Below are 20,189 nucleotides of genomic sequence, written 5' to 3' on the forward strand. Positions count from 1 at the left end.
CAAAATCCCTACTGTGTTAAACTAGCTTTTGTTTCATCTACATGCCTACTGTGTACAAAATACTGTGTTAGGAGATATATATATATATATATGTATATATATATATGTATATACACATTTTACTTTCAGTTTTATTGAGATATAATTGACATACAGCACTGTAAATGTTTAGTGATTTGACTTACATACATTATGAAATGATTACCACAATAAGTTTAGTGAACCTCCATCATCTCATAGATACAAAATTAAAGAAATAGAAAAAACCATATTTTCCTTGTGATGTGAACTCTTAGGATTTACTCTCATAACATACAGCAGTGTTAATTATGTAAATCAGGTTGTACATCATATCTCTAGTACTTACTCATCTCATAACTGGAAGTTTATACCTGTTGACCACTTTCATCCCATTCCCCCTTCCCCTACCCCCTCCTTTGGTAACCACAAAGACGATCATTTTGTCTATGAGTTAGTTTGTTTGTTTTTGAAGTATAATTGACCTACACCACTATGTTCGTTCCTGTTGCACAGTACAGTGATTCGATGTTTCTAGACATTACAAAATGATCACTACAATAAGTCTAGTTACCATCTGTCACCGTACGAAGATATTACATTATTATTGACTGTATTCCCAGGGCTGTACCTTTCATCCCTGTGATTCATTTATTTTATAGCTGGAAGTTTGTACCTCTTAATTTTCCTGTGTTAGGATGTATTTTTAAGCTAAAAATAATAGAACTATATTTAACGTGGCTACCAGTAGAAATAGAATAATACATTTATTCTTTGAGAAGGATCTATTTGATTTTTTTTTTTTTTAAATCAGTTCCCTTGCTTAACAAATCATGTTTCTCAAGGTCCTGATCTCGACCATTTTTTTGGTCTCACTTGTCCTGGAACATCTCTTTCCCATCCTCATATCCTAGGTTCAGTCAATCACAGAAATGCTGATAATGCTTGGCTATTCTGCCCTCATCTCTCTCCTGAACTCTAGTTGAGCTTTGGTTGGCGGGCAGAGCTTTCTATGCTTTGCTGGAATATCTTCCCCATGTAATCTCTGTCTTCACTTAGGGCTTTACTCTATACTTCCTCATCTAAAACAATCTGGCAGTACCTCCTTGGCTCCTTCCTCTTGTTACTATGTCTTCCCACCTGCTGGCCTCTAGCACGTGCACACATAAGCACACACACATCCAGTGATACATTTTCTAAGTATGTCACCAAGCTTCCTTGCCTTGTGTATTTTCCTCTGCCATTGCCTTAATCATTAACATAGCTTTGTGTGAACACCCTGCTTTTAGTCTGGCTTCTCTCCAGTCCATCTAACCCACTGCTGCTAGAAAAATATTTCTAAAAGGCAGATAGGCATGTATTCCCTTGCTTAAAATCCTGGAGAGCTCCCCATAGCTAACATCAGAAAAATGTCTAAAGTGCTTGGCTTGACATCTAGAATCATTCAGAAATCTGGCTTCTCTTCCCTGCTCCTCCACATGTGTGCTTCAGTCCTGCCATGCAGACTATTTGTAGTCTCTCAAGTGTACGCATATTTTCAGATCTCTTTGTCTTTGCCTTGCTAGTCTCTCTGGATGAAATATCTCTGTGGTGAGCTCCTGCTTCATTAAGAATAGGTTAAATTTTAATTCCCTCTGGAATTTTTTACTTGGCCCTTTTCCCAGTCCCCCTCCTGCTTTTTTGGGCCCATGTCATCCTGTTTTTACCTCACTGGAATATTTATCTTCCTATAATTGTTTTAACTTTGTTTTTCACCACTGTCTATGAGAGCCTTATTCATCTCTGTCTATGTTCTCAGTGCTTGACTCACAGTAGGAGCACAGTAAATTTGTCTTTGGAAGAAGGAATGAATGGGCTAATCCTTCCTATCAGCATAGAGCAAGCTATTATCTGTGATCTTAAAACAAAAACAACTCTTTTGATTCTCCTATTCCCCTCCCTTTCTTTGCCTCCTTTTCATCCAGACTCTTCCAAAAGGGTGTCTCTACTTGTATCTTCCAGTTTTTCTCTTCCCTTCTCTTTTGATCTCTCCACTCAGGCTTTCACCACTACCCATATCAAATTCACCAGTGATCTTCAGTAATCAGTTTTCAGGTGTTTAACTTGACCTATTATTAGCAGCATTTGACGTTGTGAATCACTCTCTTCTGTTTGAAGCACCTTCTTCGCTTGGTTGCCGGTAGGTCATAGTCTCATGGTTTTCCTTCTACATCTCTGGAAGATAAAAAGCAACCATTCTTAAATGATTTTTTTGTTAAATGATTCCTGGTAAACCTGTGGAATCCCTCCCCAGACAGTTGCACATATACATGTAAAGAAAATTCTGAACACAGTAATGGGGAGTTCAGGGGTCTCCCCACCTCAGAACTCATCTGTGGTACCCACAGAAAGAGCAGCCTAAAAGATGGGAGGGAAAAGCAGTTGAGTATGGCGTAACTGAAGTCAAGGGAAGAAAGAGCCTTTCAGAAGGGAGGAGTGGTTGGTATTGCCAAGTGTTTGTTGTCAGACGTAGGCTGGACTGAGACCACTGGGTTTTGAAATAAGGAGCTTGTTGTGACTTGGCAGAGCCTTTTAATGAAGTGGTGAGGGTAGCATGCAGGTAGTAGTGGGTGAAGAGCAGAGTCCAGGAGTATAGGCAGTCCTCAGAAGTTTGGTTCTAAAGGGAAGGGAGCAAGGAGGTGGTGGCTAGAAAGGGTTGAGGAAGTGGCGTGTGGTTTTGCTTGTATTTGTTTTGTTCTTTCTGAGGAGACAATTATTTTTTCCCAATATGTGGCTTTCACCTGAATTGGTTTATCTAAAGCTGAACTCTGATGTGGATTTTCATTCTCTCTTGCCTACTGGTCTCTAAAAAAGATTTTACTTACTATTAATTACCAAGAATATGAACTAGCACCGAGGCCTTTTGTGTTCTAAACATGGCTGGACCCTTTCACATTCATTATCTGTTTTGTTCTGAGGAAGCTTATATAGAACAATGACTCTTACTTGTTTCATTTAATGACATGTAAAAAGACAAAATTTATAGTTTTGAGAGGTAAAGTTTATCTCTTCATTTGCTTTTTGCAGGAAATTCACTGTCAGAACACTCCCCTCAGAAAACAAGTTGGTCCAAATACCCCATCACTTCCAGTAACAGAAAAGGTGACAGAAAATCAGACACCAGCACAACCTTCTAGTATAGAACCTACGGGTAAGCGTTTTCTATTTCTACTTCACTTAAAATGTAGATTTCAGTCAACCATAGTTTTGGAAATTGGATTGGAAAGCAGAAATGCTGTTTTAGTGTAAAAAGAGAGATTCATTTCTTCATTTCCACTTACCTTCTCATTTCTAGCCATGCAATATCCTTCTTCCTTAGTTATCTTTCCAGAGTGAGAACGCATACACTTGATGAGAGTGTAAATTACTATAAGTATTTTTTGGAGAAAAATTCAGTAATATCTATTGAATTGTAAAGTGTGTGTGCTCTGCAAGTGTTTCTGTAAGTTGAATTCTTAGAACTAGTGTGCACAGGTGTATGTACAAATATATTAATTGTAGCACCATTTGTAATAGTAATAAGATTTAAATGACCTAAATGCAGATCAGTAGAAGACTAAATAAATTGTGCTAAATCCATGTAATCAAGTATTATGTAGCTGCTTAAAATGAATAAGGTAGCTTTGTATGTAATGACATTTAATATCTCGTAGGCAGTTAAATTAAAAAAAACAGTAGTGGTAAAAAAACATATTACTGAAATTCGCCATCGTAACAATTTTTTTGTGTGTGTGGTACGCGGGCCTCTCACTGTTGCGGCCTCTCCCGTTGCGGAGCCCAGGCTCTGGACGCACAGGCTCAGCGGCAATGGCTCACAGGCCTAGCCGCTCCGCGGCACGTGGGATCTTCCTGGACCAGGGCACGAACCCGCGTCCCCTGCATCGGCAGGCATACCCTCAACCACTGCGCCACCAGGGAAGCCCCATCTTAACAATTTTTAAGTGTACAGTTCAGTAGTGTTAAGTATATTCACACTGTTGAGGAACAGATCTCTGGAACTTTCATTTGGCAAAACTGAAACTCTATACCCATTAAACAACAACTCCCCTTTTCCCTCTCCTGAGCCTCTGGTCACCAGCATTCTACATTCTGTTTCTATGAATTTGACTACCTCATACAGATTAGATACCTCATATAAGTGCGATAATACAGTATTTGTCTTTTTGTGGCTAGCATATTTAATTTAGCATAACGTCCCAGGTTTCATCCATGTTGACATGTCACATGTCAAATGTGTGACAGGACTGCCTTCCTTTTTAAGGCTGAATAATATTTTATTGTGTAGCTATACCATATTTTGTTTATCCACTGATGGACATGTGGGTTGCTTCCACCTCTTGGCCATTGTGGATAGTGCTGTTATGAACATGGGTATGCAAATATCTCTTCGAGACCCTGCTTTCAATTCTTTTGGCTGTATACCCAGAAGTGGGATTGCTTGATCATGCAGTAGTTCTATTTTTAATATTTTGAGGAACTATTATGCTGGTTTCCATAGTGGTCACACTATTTACAGTCTCACCAACAGTGCACAAGCATTCTAATTTCTCCACACCCTCATCAACACTTGTTATTTTTTGTTTCCTTGACAGTAGCTATCCTAATAGGTATGAGTTATTAGCTCATTGTGATTTTGATTTGCATTTCTCCTATGATTGGAAATGTTGAGCATCTTTTTGCATGCTTGTTGGCCATTTGTATATCATCTTTGGAGAAGCATCTGTTCATGTCCTTTGCCCATTTTTAAATTAGGTTGATTTTTTGTTACTGAGTTGTAGGAGTTCTTATATTCTGAATATTAACCCCTTGTCAAATATATGATTTGCAAATATTTTCTCACATTCAGTAGGTTGATACACAAAACTTTTTTTTTTTAATTGAGGTGTAGTTGGTTGACAATATTATATTAGTTTTAGGTGTACAACATAATGATTAAACATTTTTATAGATTATACTCCATTTTAGTTATCATAAAATATTTTCCATGTGCTGGACAGTATATCCTTGAAACTTACTTATTTTATACATAGTGGTTTGTACCTCTTAATCCCCTACTCCTACCTTGCCCCCGCTCCCACAAAAGTTTTTAAGTTTGATGTTGTCCCATTTGTCTAATTTTGCTTTTGTTGCCTGCTTTGTGTTATACCCAGGAAATCATCACCAAATCCAATGTCATGAAGCTTTCTTTCTCTCTATGTTTTCTTCTGGGAGTTTTATAGTTTTGAGTCTTACATTATGTCTTTAATCCATTTTGAGTTGATTTTTGGATATGGCATCAGATAAAGGTCCAACTTAATTCTTTGCATGTAAATATCCAGTTTTCCCAACATCATTTGCCCTTTCCCCATTGAATTATCTTGGCAGCCTTGTTAAAGATCATTTGACCATTTATGTGAAGTTTTATTTCTGGGCTCTCTCTTCTTTTCCATTGGTCTATATGTCTATCTTTATGCTAGTATCATACTATATTGATTATTATAGCTTTGTAATATGTTTTGAAATCAGGAAATGTCAGTCTTCTAACTTTGTTCTCTTTCAAAATTGTTTTGGATATTCAGGGTCTCTTGAAGTTCCATATGAATTTTAGGACAGACTTTCTATTTCTCCAAAAAGTGCTGTTGGGATTTTGATAAGAATTGCATTGAATCTGTAGATTGCTTTGGGTAGTATTGACATCTTAACAATATTAAGTCTTCCAGTCCATGAACATGGGATGTCTTTCCATCTATTTGTGTGTTTTTTAATGTCTTTCAGCAATATTTTGTACTTTTCAGTATACAAGTCTATCACCTCCTTGGTTAGGTTTATTCCTAAGTATTTTATTCTCTTTGATGCTATTGTAAATGGAATTGTTTTCTTAATTTGCTCTTCAGATTGTTCATTGTTAGTATATAGAAATGCAGCTGGTTGTTTTGTGTTGATTTTGTATTCTGCATCTTTGCTGAATTTGTATATTATTCTAAAAGTCTTTGTGTGTGTGGAATCTTTAGAGGTTTCTGTATGTAAGATCATGTTATCTGTGAACAGAGATAATTTTACTTCTTTTAAAATTTGGATTCTTTTAATTTCTTTTTCTTGCCTATTGCTCTAGCTAGGACTTTTAAAAAGCTATGTTGACTAGAAATGGTGAGAGTGGGCTTATCTCTAGCTTGTCTTTTTCCTGATCTTAGAGGAAAAGCTTTCAATCTTTTACCATTAAGTATAATGTTAGCTGTGGGATTCTCATATATGTCTTTATTATGTTGAAGTAGTGTTTTTCTATTGCTAGTTAAGTGTTTTTATTGACACTTTTTAAAAAGCGCAAAACAAAATGCAGAAGAGCATGTATAGTATGATCACACTATTTACAATAGCCAGGACATGGAAGCAACCTAAGTGTCCATCAAACAGATGAATGGATGAAGAAGATGTGGCACATATATACAATGGAATATTACTCAGCCATAAAAAGAAATGAAATTGAGTTATTTGTAGTGAGGTGGATGGACCTAGAGTCTGTCATACAGAGTGAAGTAAGTCAGAAAGAGAAAAACAAATACCATATGCTAACACATATATATGGAGTCTAAAAAAGAAAAAAAAGTGGTTCTGATGAACCTAGGGGCAGGACAGGAATAAAGATGCAGATGTAGAGAATGGACTTGAGGACACGGGGAGGGGGAAGGGTGAGCTGGGACAAAGAGAGAGAGTGGCATGGACATATATACACTACCAAATGTAAAATAAATAGCTAGTGGGAAGCAGCGCATAGCATAAGGAGATCAGCTTGGTGCTTTGTGACCACCTAGACGGCTGGGATAGGGAGGGTTGGAGGGAGACGCCAGAAGGAGAGGATATGGGGATGTATGTATACGTATAGCTGATTCACTTTGTTATACAGCAGAAACTAACAAAACATTGTAAAGCAATTATATTCCAACAAAGATGTTTAAAAAATAAAATAAAATAAGATAAAATAATGGGAAAACTTTTAAAAAGGATATATACATATGTATACATAGAGGGAAAACTGGAAGAACAAACAATAACCTGGTAATATTAGTGTCCCCTTTCTCTTCTAGGGAAGAAGAGAGAGATGGGAAAGTTAAGAGAAGACAGGTGCTTTGGGGGATTCTCTACTTTATGCATTTCTGGATTTGAAATGCATAGCTTTATAATCAGAAAACAAGATATGTAAGATTCCTTAATTGAAAAACTCTAAGTTTTTATATACATATTCATATGGTTTTTCCTAAAATTTTTTTAGGTTTTACTGAATGTGAAATGACGAAGTCTAGCCCTTTGAAAATAACATTGTTTTTAGAAGAGGAAAAGTCCTTAAAAGTAACATCAGACCCAAAGGTTGAACAGCTGACTGGTTGGTTTTCATTGTTTTCATTCCTTGTCTCTTATTAACTCTGGACACGCTAGGAGAATTAGTATTCTCATATTCAAATATGCAGTGTTCTATATTTCAAAATATGATTTTATAAAATTCTAGTATTTCCACTAGGAAATACTCTAGCTTTCACAAAGTATAGTACTGTTAACAGTTATCTTTAGGTCCCAGGCTCCTGTGAAAATCTGATTAAGGCTATCACTCACTTTCAAAGGGAAAGGAAATGTGCTGCCCTTCCACACTCTGCATGTATGGTTAGAGGAATCAGTGGCCCTTGAAGTTTATTTGTGACCCCTGCCCTAAGTGATGTTAATATTTTCCTATTATTGACTGCAATGTGAAAGGGCAGTTCCCAACAATAGAAAAAGAATTATTTGAAAAAATATTTTTTGTAAATCTGAAGCTTTTGGCTATTATCTTGCAGTCTGGGTTTTTAATATTCTTTCTTAAACCCAAAGAATTGAATCAGCTTTGGATCGTTCCCACCTTTATTACTTAGAAAATGTTATTGGAACTTCATATTAGTAGTATTCTATTTCTTTTTGTTTTGTTTGTTTAGGAGGTACTTTTTCATAGGCCTTTTTCTTCCTGTTTATTGAGTAAGCATATGAATGTTAGGTCTTCTCTGTTATCCGTTTAATTCTTAAAGGTCTGAATCACAGTATTTACCTGTTGGAATGCTTTTCAGAGGTGGTACGTGAAATTGAGATGAGTGTGGATGATGATGATGATATCAACAGTTCAAAAGTAATTAATGACATCTTCAGTGATGTCCTAGAGGAAGGTGAACTAGATGTGGAAAAGAGCCAGGAGGAGACGGATAATGCCGATGCAGAAAGCAGCGAACAGGAAGATGCACTGAATATCTCCTCGATGTCTTTACTTGCTCCATTAGCACAGACAGTTGGTGTGGTAAGTCCAGAGGTAAGAAAGGACTAAATGTAAACAGGCCCAACACATAAAGAAACTAAGTAGAATTGGGGTCCCTTTTTGTTTTAGTTGGTGCATGGGGATTTGGCACTCTGTAGCCAGGGGTATTTTGCAAACTTGATGTTAATTCTCTTAAAAAAGAGCTTAAAACTCTTCAGTGGTTTGTTTTTGGCCTTAGATGAAATCCAAACTGTAACATGGCTTAAAAGGCCAGACATTTGGGCTCAAATCCTGGCTCTGCCATTAAGCGATGTTTATGGGTCAGGTTATTTAACCTCTTTGCCACAGTTAAATGTTAAATTAGGTTAAAAATAGTACCTACATCATGGGGGTAAAGTGCATATTAGGTCATATTAGTATATTAGTATTTAGCACCAGATAGATAACTAACATTTATTGAGAGCTAACTCTACTGTTATAAGCTATCACCCTAAATTGAATAGCTGCACCTTTTTCTGGAGATTGATTCAATTAGAAATATTTTTTAAAAAGAGTTACAAGTGTAGGCTTCAGCTGTCTTTGAACTTTTATTCATATACATTTTAGGAACTTATTGAAGTTTGCCTTGTTTTTATGATGAATCGGTCAACTTATTGGATGTTTGTTTTCTAGTAATAAAGTCATTCAATTCCTCAGATTTCTCATTTAGAATCAATGTCATCCATAAAATCTAATATCTGATGTGCCTTCCTGCAGAATTTAGTTTCTTCGCCTAGCTGGGAGTTGAAAGACACCAGCATAAGTGATGAAAGTCCAAAGCCAGGAAAATTCCAAAGAACCCGTGTCCCTCGAGCTGAGTCTGGTGATAGTATAGGTCATGAAGGTCATGATCTTCCTTACAGGTGAGAACATCTTAGAAGACATTCACTCACTAAGGGTCATGGTTTAGATTGGCCTAACAAGTTTTGTTATTTATAATTATAGTGTTATTAGTATTAATCTTTATAAAACTTTGAAATAGCTTTGGGAAGACTCTCTTTCACCCAATGGCATTTTCCATTCTAGTGAAGTGTTCTACTGATATGTTGCAATATCAATATTCTGCTGATATGTTCAACAAAGGGTAGTGCTTAGTGTGTTGCTGGATTTCTGATAGAGTATAACTTATTTCCTGAAGCATTGATGCATACAGATCTCAAAGAGTCAAAGAAACAGACCGTCCTTCAATAAAGCAGGTGATTGTTCGGAAGGAAGATGTTACTTCAAAATTGAATGAAAAAAAGAATGGCTTTCCTTGTCAGGTTAACATCAAGCAGAAAATGCAGGTATGTACTGTGGAAAGGGGATTTGGAAGGTTGACAGCGCGAGATGGTGAGCTCCTTGAGGACAAGAGCCCAGCCTTATTCATCTCTGTATCCTGAGTGACTAGGACAGTGTGTGACATGTGGGAGCTCAGGAGCTTACTCCTGAATTCAGTTTGAGAAAAGTCCTCTCTTTTTGGTGCATAGTCTAGAAACTTGAACAATGAAACCGTAACCTTTGAATGAAAAGGAAACAATGGAAACGTAACCGAAACCGTAACCTCCCTCTCTGGAGATTTTGGAAATTACCCAATTGGATAAATTATAATTAAAGTTTAAATAAAGTGAAAATGGTGATTAAAAATGTGAGTTTTTTTCCTCCTTTCATTGGTTTCACTAGGAACTCAATAATGAAATAAATTTGCAGCAGACAGTGATCTATCAGGCTAGCCAGGCTCTTAACTGTTGTGTTGATGAAGACCATGGAAAAGGGTCACTGGAAGAGGCTGAAGCAGAAAGACTTCTTCTAATTGCAAGTATGTGTGATACACCTGAAACAATTCCAACACAATTTCAAACCAGGAAAAACTCATTTTGTCTAGTATACTCAGAAATTTCTAATTTTAGAGAAAGGGCTTTTTTGATAATCTGTTTCAGCTGATCTATTTTTTGTTTCTTACAAGGTTTGTGAAAACACTACATGTAAAATAAGGTGTAGTTTGCATGAAAAGGTGAAAGAACCTGGAATGCATTTGAAGAAATGAAGTGTAAAGAGTATGCTAAGAATGAATACATGAACTCACACACATACATACTCTTTATGCACACACACATACATGCTCTGTCTCTGTACCTGTCTATATATGTATAGCTAAAAATAAGTGTGTGAATTTTGTTGTGTGGTGATGGATGACAGGGCATGTTAGGATGGAGAGATTAACCATGCAAGAAAACTGACCAAAAGTTGAAGTATTAAATTACAAGGATTTTGTGAACAGATTGAGCAATCAAGGTTTTACCTAACTACCTACCATCTATTTATATGAAGGAAGAGTTACTGATTTTGTCTTTGGTGTTGTATACAATTGCCACATGAGTGCATTTTCTTGAATTGGTTTAATTTAGAAACGATTGCAGTTTTAATATTTGAAATATTAACTTGCATATTTCTACATAGCTGAGAAGAGAACACTTTTGATTGATGAGTTGAATAAGTTGAAGAATGAAGGGCCTCAGAGGAAGAATAAGGCTGGTCCCATATCCCAAAGTGAATTTGTCCCTTCCAAAGGATCAATTACTTTGTCAGAAATCCGCTTGCCTCTAAAAGCAGATTTTGTCTGCAGTACAGTTCAGAAACCAGGTATGGTAATTTTTATTTACTCACTTCTAGATCATATGTTAAATTATGAATTTCACCTAGATTGGAATTGTGCAAATGGGAACAAGTAGAGCATGCATGAAGACACAAGGCTTGTATCTCGGGCCTTTAGTTCCTTTTATGTAGATGTGTGTATAAAAATAACCAAGGAAAATTTCATATATGTTCTTACTGATCCATGCAATAACAGACATAGATCTAACTGAAAGTAAGGCTTGTTAAACATAATATTGAACATAAAATAAATTACTAAGATGAGTTATTCTGATAAAACAGACCATTTGACTTGCATTAATTTTATTGTGGAAAGTATTGGGCATCTAAAAGAACTTATTTTACTTACTCTACTCTATTTAAAATTCACTCCGTCATGTAAATTTGTTCTTTGAATCCTGAATTACTGGTTGTGGGAGTGAAGAGCATCACAGTATAGATACTTCTATTCAAATTTTATTCCCTTTATTCCTCTAGAATGAATAAATAAACTTTTCTAAGCTATGTATTCTACTTAAAATCATATTTAAACAAAGTGGGTAAAGGAGGTTATGGCACCAGTATCTGAAAAATAGGGCAGGATGGTAACTTTCACAGAAATATAGTATTTTAATCTCAGTCTTGAAATAACAAACCAGAATTTACCCTTTTGAGATGTATACTATTAGCTGAAGAATGTCGGGTCAACAGGTAAAATTTGAAGTCAGCAGAAACTGAGGAATGTGTAGCGAAGTTATTTCAATTCACTTAAAATGAAGAGACCTTGATGATGCTGTTCCAGGAACATGTCTGTCTGCTTACGTCTTTTTGTGTCTGAAAAGTTGACTTTAGAAAATTTAAAATGAATTTTATGTAAATCAGTTGCAGTATTACTTTATTCATTTGGTCTTCCAGAATGCTGATTAGCTAAATCTGATTTTGCTTGTGCTTATTAGGTAATGTGATTATTTCTTACAGATGCAGCAAATTACTATTTCTTAATTATACTAAAAGCAGGAGCTGAAAATATGGTAGCCACACCATTAGCAAGTACCTCAAATTCTCTTAATGGCGATGCTCTAACATTCACTACTACATTTACTTTGTAAGTAAATTAGGCTTTTGATGGTTCAAACATACTTTTCTTTTTTAATAGAGTTAATACAGTCTAAGCATCCAGGTAGAATTTATAATCTTTGAAATGCAGTATGCTTATTGTTTTTATATGGACAAATAACTCATTTTTCAATTTGTTGGTTTAACTCTTTTATGCTTCCGATCTTTTCTTCCATTGAGTAGCATGTTTCTTCCATGTGACTGTAGGTATTTGAAGTGTTTTAACATATGTATTTACTACACACACACACACATGCAAAATCAGGACAACAATTTTTTAATATATACTTTAAATCTCTTAATGTACTTAACATTAAGTCTCAGTGAAAGACATTTATATGTAGTGTCAGAGATTTATTTTGAAACTAGAGTCAAAATCTAGTTTGGAAGAAAAACTACTTTTATTATTTAAGATCTTGAGTTGTAAAATGCTGAAGAAAATGTTTGACCTGTATTATAGGGAAAAATAGACTGTTCTTACCAGTTTTTATATTCTTTAATAGTTTGTAACTATTGTCTTTAGTTTTAAAACACAGTGAATTCCTTTACTCTCAGCATTGTAACAGTATTTGTGGCATAATTTTTAATGGCATAATTTGATATTTTTATTTTTCCAGGCGGGATGTGTCAAATGACTTTGAAATAAATATTGAAGTTTACAGCTTGGTAAGCAGTTAAAGCTTTCTAAAGTAACTAATAGTGTATTTTTCTTAAAGACATCAGATTTTAAGTTACTTATGCTTTGGATTTGTGTGTAGGTACAAACGAAAGATCCCTCAGGCCCTGATAAGAAGAAAAAAGCATACAAGTCAAAGGTGAGAATGAAAGAAACCCAGTAGAAATATAATCAGAAATAGGAGATATAATATCTGTTTAAAATTATGTATAATTTTTAATAATTATCAAGTTTTTGGGTCATTTTTATGCCTTAAATTTCTAGTTACTGCACATAATAGGTATAGGTATGAATACTGAGAGTAAACTTGCAGTGAGTGACCATGACCCTAAGTATAAGCTACCGATATTACTCAGGCTAGACAATTCTGTTTTCTCCATATCTGCTTGACAACTATTATTATCTCTTTAAACTTTTCTCAGGCCTTTCCTCTGAACTCTTGTCTTCCTAGCTCCTCTGAACCAGGCTTAAGAATGATGTGGTCACTGTAGGCATGAGGAATAGAAACAGCTTTGTTTCTGTCCTTCCTAGCCTTTGCTCTTTTGTTCTTTGTCTAAATCATCATTTAAAAGAATTTTATTTAGCTTTAACAAAAAAGGAATAACAGTATGGGTAAAGCTGGAATAAAAGACTCAAGTATAATGTATTGATATTTAAGAGTTATTTTCTGTGTGGGAGAATCTCAAGTTTGGTTAGTTTTAATCATAATGTTTAATAGGAAATATACTAAGTTATCTTTTCTTCCAGGCTATTACTCCTAAGCGACTTCTCACATCTGTAACCACAGTAAGTAGAATTTTTTGAAAGTTGAAGTTCCTTGAGAAATCTTCATCTTACACATATGATTGGAAATTGGTTAACCATTTCTAAACCCTAAGTGCTTTGGGAATCTTTAAAATATCGTAAAAGGAAAAAATAACGTTTTCTGAAATATAGTCCTTGTGGTGTTTGTACTTAATATTTAAATCTTTGTATCAAATAAAGAAAATAACTTATGTCCTTCTTCACACCTTTTTTTTAGAAAAGCACCCTTCATTCTTCAGGTGAGTGAATCTTGAACTATTTGAAACGTTAGGATATAAGCAATTGCATACTTATACATATAGCCGTCTTGATTTATGAGTGTTTACCTTACTCTCCTTTGAATATTTTCTGTATGGTAGTAACATATAAGATTACTGGCGAGAATAACCTGCTGTCTGAAACCACCACGGGCCACCAAACAGCACATTGCTCAGGCTCTAGCAGGCAGTACACATAGGATACCTAGTCACTTGACAACTGCAGCAGGTAGCATTACTCTTCACCCTATCTTCTCTTGGTCTGTAGATTTGTTTTGTGCTATCCACACTGAGGAGTTCCCCTGTTTTAACTTTACTGATCATGACTGGCATCGCATCATGTCAGAAAAGCATCTTTCTAGTTCACTGGAAACTGGAGTGCCAGTAGGCCAGAGAAGACTTTTCCAGAGTGACGTTAGGCCTAAATTTTCCAAAGGGGATTAGGACTGATCTGGTTTCACTCACCTTTGGACTTTTGGTCTCTGTTTCTTGGCACAAGAGAATGACTAAGAAGAACCATGCAGATAAAGTCCTGCTGCTCATTATGTCATCCTAGACTACAGCAGTGAAGGTTTTCATATCTCTGATAGGAAAATTGCTTTTTATGCACACATTTTTAGGTTCTCTATCTTGAAAAACACATCTGTCTCAAACGTTAAGATGCGCCTGTACCTCACTTACGTTAAATATAAATACTTAACAGTTTTCTTTCATTAGGAAATGTGTTGATGTTTTATTCCCCCCACCCTGCCCCACCTCCATATTTAGAGACAGAGGAAAATGAAGCAGTTTCTTCTGTGGCAGGTTAATTTCATTCTGTTAGAGTGGGGTGAGGAATTGTTATTTATACTTACCAAAGTCACTCTGAACTAAACTTCATTTCCTTTTTCTTTAGTTATGGCCAGTCTTAATGCTGTGCGTACCAGCAACTTTGCCCTTGTTGGATCTTACATGCTGTCATTATCTTCAGTAGGAAACACAAAATTTGCTCTGGACAAGGTAATCCAAATTTATTTATTTATTTATAGAAAAATTAGGTCCATGAAAATGTCCCATTACTTTCAAGTATTTGAAATCTTTGGCTGAATATGTATGTTCTTAGAACTTTACATTTTAATTAGACATGGGTTTAGCTGCATGATATGTTTTTTGATGTTGGAAGTATTTCTCCCCTGTATCTTAATAGTTAAGTCTTCAAAGCAGCATATACTGGTTTATTCTAAATGTCAATTCTGACTAAGAAAGTATTGCTTCTTGCATATAGATGTTAAGCTTACAGTTTTAAACATAGTTTCTTGCCCATTTGAAACCAATATTTTGAAATGACTAACATTTTTTGGATTTAGTTTTGACAAGATAAGGAAAGATAGATTAATTTCTTGGAAAAGTACTCATGAATCTAAGGGATTTCCTTCCCGTACTTTCCTCTCCAAGTTTAAGACTTCATAGTTCAGATCTGTGTAGTGTCACTACCATATTGAGTGCTTTTTCACCACACTGTAAAGACTAAATATTTAATAGCTAACGAGACCATTTTAAGTAGTAAGAGAAGTAGAGGCAAACTTTAGTCCTAGTGTTGGCTTCTGCTGTATAATACAGACTATTTAAAAATATTATAAGAGATTTCTGTAGTTAGAATATAACGATGTTTAAAAAAATTCATGTAACTTTTAATTTAGTAATTCAGCTAGTTTAACAAATTGAGTGATTCTGGGTCTTTTTTTCTCTTTGTCTTTTATTCTGTTTGTTTTAGATAAATTATGATGTTAAAGAGCGAGAGCTACTGGGCTATATGTTCCAGGAAAAGGTTGCCATATTTTCTTTGCTTGAAACTAATGAGCTTAAAAATTAGTCCTTAATTTTTGGCCCTTATGTATTTGTTTTACTAACCACTCTCATGTCTTCTTGGTTATTTTGAATAATTAAGGACATTATGTAAATTATTCTTTCTTTAGATCCTTGTAGATGGGCATCTTTTTCTTTAGTCTCATAATTCTTTAAAGCTTTCTTTAAAAGTTCTCTAGTTTTTTTCATGCCTGTTTGGTATTTGGGCTTTTATATTCTTTTTTCATGTTATAATTCTTTAAGATTCTATAGTCGCTTCAGCATTGATTTTTCCGGGTACCAAATGCCAAATTAATAACTATGTCTAAACTAAAATTTATTCAGTATTGTTGACCTCCTCTTTATTGAAAGAACTATTGGTAATGTTTTAAGTAAAAGTAGAAAACTTCTGTGGTCTTAATTGGCTAATAGGTATGTTGCTATGTAGTTGATGCTCTGTTTATTAATTTTAAAATTAATTTAATGCTAAAATTATACTGAATATATGCATATATTTTAGAAATTTTTTTTAGGATTTTTAATATCTTTGTGAAGATCAATCACAAGCATCTTGTGGGTGTATAGATATGCTAATTTGCAAAATGCTGGATAGTACTTTTTGTTTCATTTTAGATTCTTTTTTTTCTTTTTAATTTTTCTTTTTGGTTGCATTGTGTCTTCGTTGCTGCATGCAGGCTTTACCTAGTTGCAGCGAGTGGTGGCTACTCTTCGTTGTGGTACATGGGCTTCTCGTGGTGGCTTCTCTTGTTGCGGAGCATGGGCTCCAGGCACGCAGGATTCAGTAGTTGCAGGGTGTGGGCTCAGTAGTTGTGGCGCGTGGGCTTAGTTGCTCCGCAGCATGTGGGATCTTCCCAGACCGGGGATCAAACCCGTGTCCCCTGCATGGAGAGGTGGATTCTTAACCACTGCACCACCAGAGAAGTCGTATTTTAAATTCTTAAAACAACATTTGCAAATTAGGTAAACATAAGGACTGGGGTTCTGTGAACTGTATTCCTTACTTGGTGTTGTCCCATAGCCAATTTCTATATATGTAAGAAATTTCATGAATCTGTAAAATGAAAGAGATTTCAATGACATATGTTAAATATAGACTGATTGCTCTTTAAAAATTTTTTTCACTGCCATTTTAATTTAAAACGTCACACAAATTAAAAATAAATTACATGTCCATTCTCTTAAAAATTTTTTTGAAATTATAACTTAAATATCCAGCCACCTGATCTGAGTGTAAAATCAAATCAGTTTACTGGTTGTGTCCAATACTGTAAAGTCTCTTCCTGAGTCAAATACAATATAATTTAGATGAAAAATTTGTCATAGATGTGCTTTTTTGAGTGGCAGGGGGGAGCAAGTATTTGTTCTAATACCTTGTGGTTATGTAGGAGAATATTTAAGATAGTTAAGTTTAGATGTTCTTTAAATTGGTGGGAAAAATGGAAGACCTTGTATATTCACATAATAATCCCATTTGATTAAATTTGAGAGAGTAAACAAGTCTCCCATATCCTACCAGAGACCATCAGTGCAAGGGAACGTTTGCTTATTTTACTGGTGTCTTGACCAATAAAGATAAGTCATGGGGTTATCTCTGAGACCCCTTCAGAATGAGATTTCTGTTGAGGTTAACCCAGTGTTTGCTCTATAAATTTAGGATACCACTAATAACGGATTGCTTTCTTATTTGAGCTTAGAGATATCGGATGTAAAGTCTGACGTCCTGGAATTAAATTATTATGAATTTCAATGAGTCACACTCTCAAATCCTTTCTTTGAATAGAGAATCCAAAATAATCATAGGTTTTACTATACTTTTATGGATAAAGGGAGAAGCATATCCCCCAACTCATCTTCTGACTTAAAGAAATGTCATAGATATTTATACCTTCCAGGAAATAGAGATGTCAATTTAAATAGTATTAGGGCAAACACCTGTGAGGTAAAACAAATGATTAGCACTGTAGAATTTTGAGGTTGTAGGAGGAGTGATTAGGTGTTCTGGTGTGTCCAAAGCTATCCGGGTTTATGCCTGTTGGTCTGGTTTAATTATTAACAGGTATAATTATTCTTGCTCAGAAATATCCTGACGTATAAAAAATTATACAGTCACCCTGATTATAGGGTACATTTTACACCTCTTAACAATAATCTTTGAGGTGTTGATAATCTTAAAAGACCATTTTGTTAAACAGAAAACAGAATAGGATCATACATTTTCGCACGTCTCCACACTTGACAGGGTGTAGTAACATTGACTCTTCTGTGAATATTCTCAGTTCACTTCAGGACAAGCTTCTAACCAAGAATATTGTCTACTTTTCACAGCTGTAGAGTAAGAGGGAACATTTTCTTCTCATCTTTCTGAGATTCTTCTTACCAGGAGCGTTCGCTGGGCTAAATAGTAGAATTCTATTAATTAGCATTGAGAGGCTAAGGAACTTAACATTGACAATATAGAAAAGAAAACGGCAAGGGAATTTATAACAAATATAATAATGAGGCGTATGATGTTTTGACTCTACATTATAGATGCCTTTGAAATTCAGAAAGTTGAAGGTTTATTTTATGGAGTTAGTCTCTTGAAATCCATACTTTTTGGCCAAGAATCCCCCCTTTAACTTATCTTTATTAGGTTGGAGGACTAAATTTTTGGAAACTAATCTTACAGTAAAAATTTTCTAATTTAGACTGAACTAAGATTATTCCAACAGGGTGTCGTTATTCTTCACTGGGCAGCAGGAATGACAGACTAAAGCATCCCCCTTTCTATCTTGACCCAGAAGTCAACATGACTTTAAATATTTGGATGTTACCATTTTACTCTAACGATACAACTTCTCCAATTGAATTTTTCTTATATTTGTAATCTTTAATTCACATTCAGAATCATTTTAAATTATCACATGTACTTAAGCAGCTTTTATAATTTAAAAGATACTTTTGACATGCGGTCTCTGCATTATTAATAGACTGATAAGAATGATTTGTTTAAAAATATTTCTTATGTGAATATTTTCATGCTAGACAGAAAGCATGATTTTATTGGGAAGAAAATATCAGTCCCTCAAACTTCCAACTAGTAAGAGCAACATAGTCTCAATTTTAGGCACTTAGTTTTTGTTCTGTCAACTTATGCTTCGTGTATTTTAAAGCTATGCTATTAGGTGCATAAATATTTAAGATTATTATATCTTCTTGATGAATTGTTAACACTTTCTCTCTGGTAGTCATCTTTATCTTAAGGTCTACTTTGTCTGTTATTAATAGAGTCACATCAGCTTTCTTATGATTAATGTTGGTATGGTATATCTTTTTCCATTCTTTTTTTTCCCCCCTGGCCGTGCCACGTAGCATGCGGTCTCTTAGTTCCCCGACCAGGGAACCCATGCCCCCTGCAGTGGAAGCGCACAGCCCTAACCACTGGACTGCCAGGGAATTTTCTCTTTTTCCATTCTTTATTCTCAACCTGTCCATATATGTCAAATTAGTGTATCAGAAGCATATTTTATGGTCATATTTTGTTAGTCAGTTTAACAATTTTTTATCTTTTCATTAGAGTGTTTAGTACATTTATATTTAATGCAATACTAATATGGTTGGGTTTAGTCTACCACAAAGCAAGCATACTTATAGCCTACAGGCAAATCTGGCTCTTGGCCTGTTTGTTTTTTTTTTTTAAGTTACTTTTGTCACAATTAATGAACTGATATTGATATATTAGTAACAAAAGTTCAGCAGCCTGTTTTTGTAACTAAAGTTTTTGACACAATCATGACCATTTATGTATTGTCTATGGCTGCTTTCATGCTACAATGGCAGATTGAATAGTTGTGACAGAGACTGTATGGTCTGCGAAGTCTAAAATATTAATTGTCTGGGCCATTACACGAAAAGTTAACAAACCCTGGTCCTACTATTTTGTTCTTTATTTTTTATTTGTCTCATCTGTTCTTTGTCATTTATTTTTCCTTTCTTGACTACTTCTAATTGAGTATTTTGGTAATCATTTTTATCTTTTCTGTTGGCTTTTTAGCTATACCTCCCTGTATTCTTTTTCAGTTATTGCTAAGGATTACAATATGCATCCTTAGCCTATTACTATTACTACAGTCTATATTGAAACACAATTATTCCTCTTCATGTACCTTACAACAGTTAGAACCTTGCAACAGTATAATTCTATTTGCCCACCCCATTATGTTTTAATTCTACCTTTATTATAAACCCCAATGTGCACTGTTATTTTTTAATCAATTTTAAAAGAAATTTTAAAAATATATTTTAAAGAATTATCATTTATATTTATTGGTTCTTATGTTCTTCATTCCATCTTGTAGAGCCAGGCTTCCATCTAGGATTATTGCCTTCTCAGGAAGAAGTGTTTTTTTGTTTTTTAATTTTTTGTAATATACTTCTGCTGGAAATGAATTCTCTAACTTCTGTTTATCCAAAGATGTCTCTCTTTACATTGTCTTAATTTCTGAAGGATATTCTTCTTGGATATAGACTGCTAGGTTGGCAGGTTTTTTCTTTC

The 20,189-nt window shown here is 34.9% G+C and overlaps 1 protein-coding gene across 2 annotated transcripts in view; it reads left to right on the top strand.

Annotated features, from left to right (window-relative positions):
* Positions 1 to 20,189, top strand: part of ANLN (anillin, actin binding protein) — a 53,246-nt gene that overhangs the window by 17,702 nt on the left and 15,355 nt on the right. The window contains exons 8-20 of one of the 2 annotated variants that reach the window (XM_065883741.1): positions 3,085 to 3,208; positions 7,304 to 7,414; positions 8,124 to 8,359; positions 9,062 to 9,207; positions 9,483 to 9,630; positions 10,007 to 10,142; positions 10,784 to 10,966; positions 11,936 to 12,062; positions 12,691 to 12,739; positions 12,832 to 12,888; positions 13,497 to 13,535; positions 13,771 to 13,792; positions 14,706 to 14,809. In XM_065883741.1, coding sequence (XP_065739813.1) covers positions 3,085 to 3,208; positions 7,304 to 7,414; positions 8,124 to 8,359; positions 9,062 to 9,207; positions 9,483 to 9,630; positions 10,007 to 10,142; positions 10,784 to 10,966; positions 11,936 to 12,062; positions 12,691 to 12,739; positions 12,832 to 12,888; positions 13,497 to 13,535; positions 13,771 to 13,792; positions 14,706 to 14,809 — 1,482 coding nt within the window. The remainder of the gene's footprint in view (positions 1 to 3,084; positions 3,209 to 7,303; positions 7,415 to 8,123; positions 8,360 to 9,061; positions 9,208 to 9,482; positions 9,631 to 10,006; positions 10,143 to 10,783; positions 10,967 to 11,935; positions 12,063 to 12,690; positions 12,740 to 12,831; positions 12,889 to 13,496; positions 13,536 to 13,770; positions 13,793 to 14,705; positions 14,810 to 20,189) is intronic. The other variant, XM_065883742.1, reaches the window with a different exon arrangement.

Source organism: Phocoena phocoena, chromosome 9 (genome assembly GCF_963924675.1).
Source record: "Phocoena phocoena chromosome 9, mPhoPho1.1, whole genome shotgun sequence".
NCBI lineage: Eukaryota > Metazoa > Chordata > Mammalia > Artiodactyla > Phocoenidae > Phocoena > Phocoena phocoena.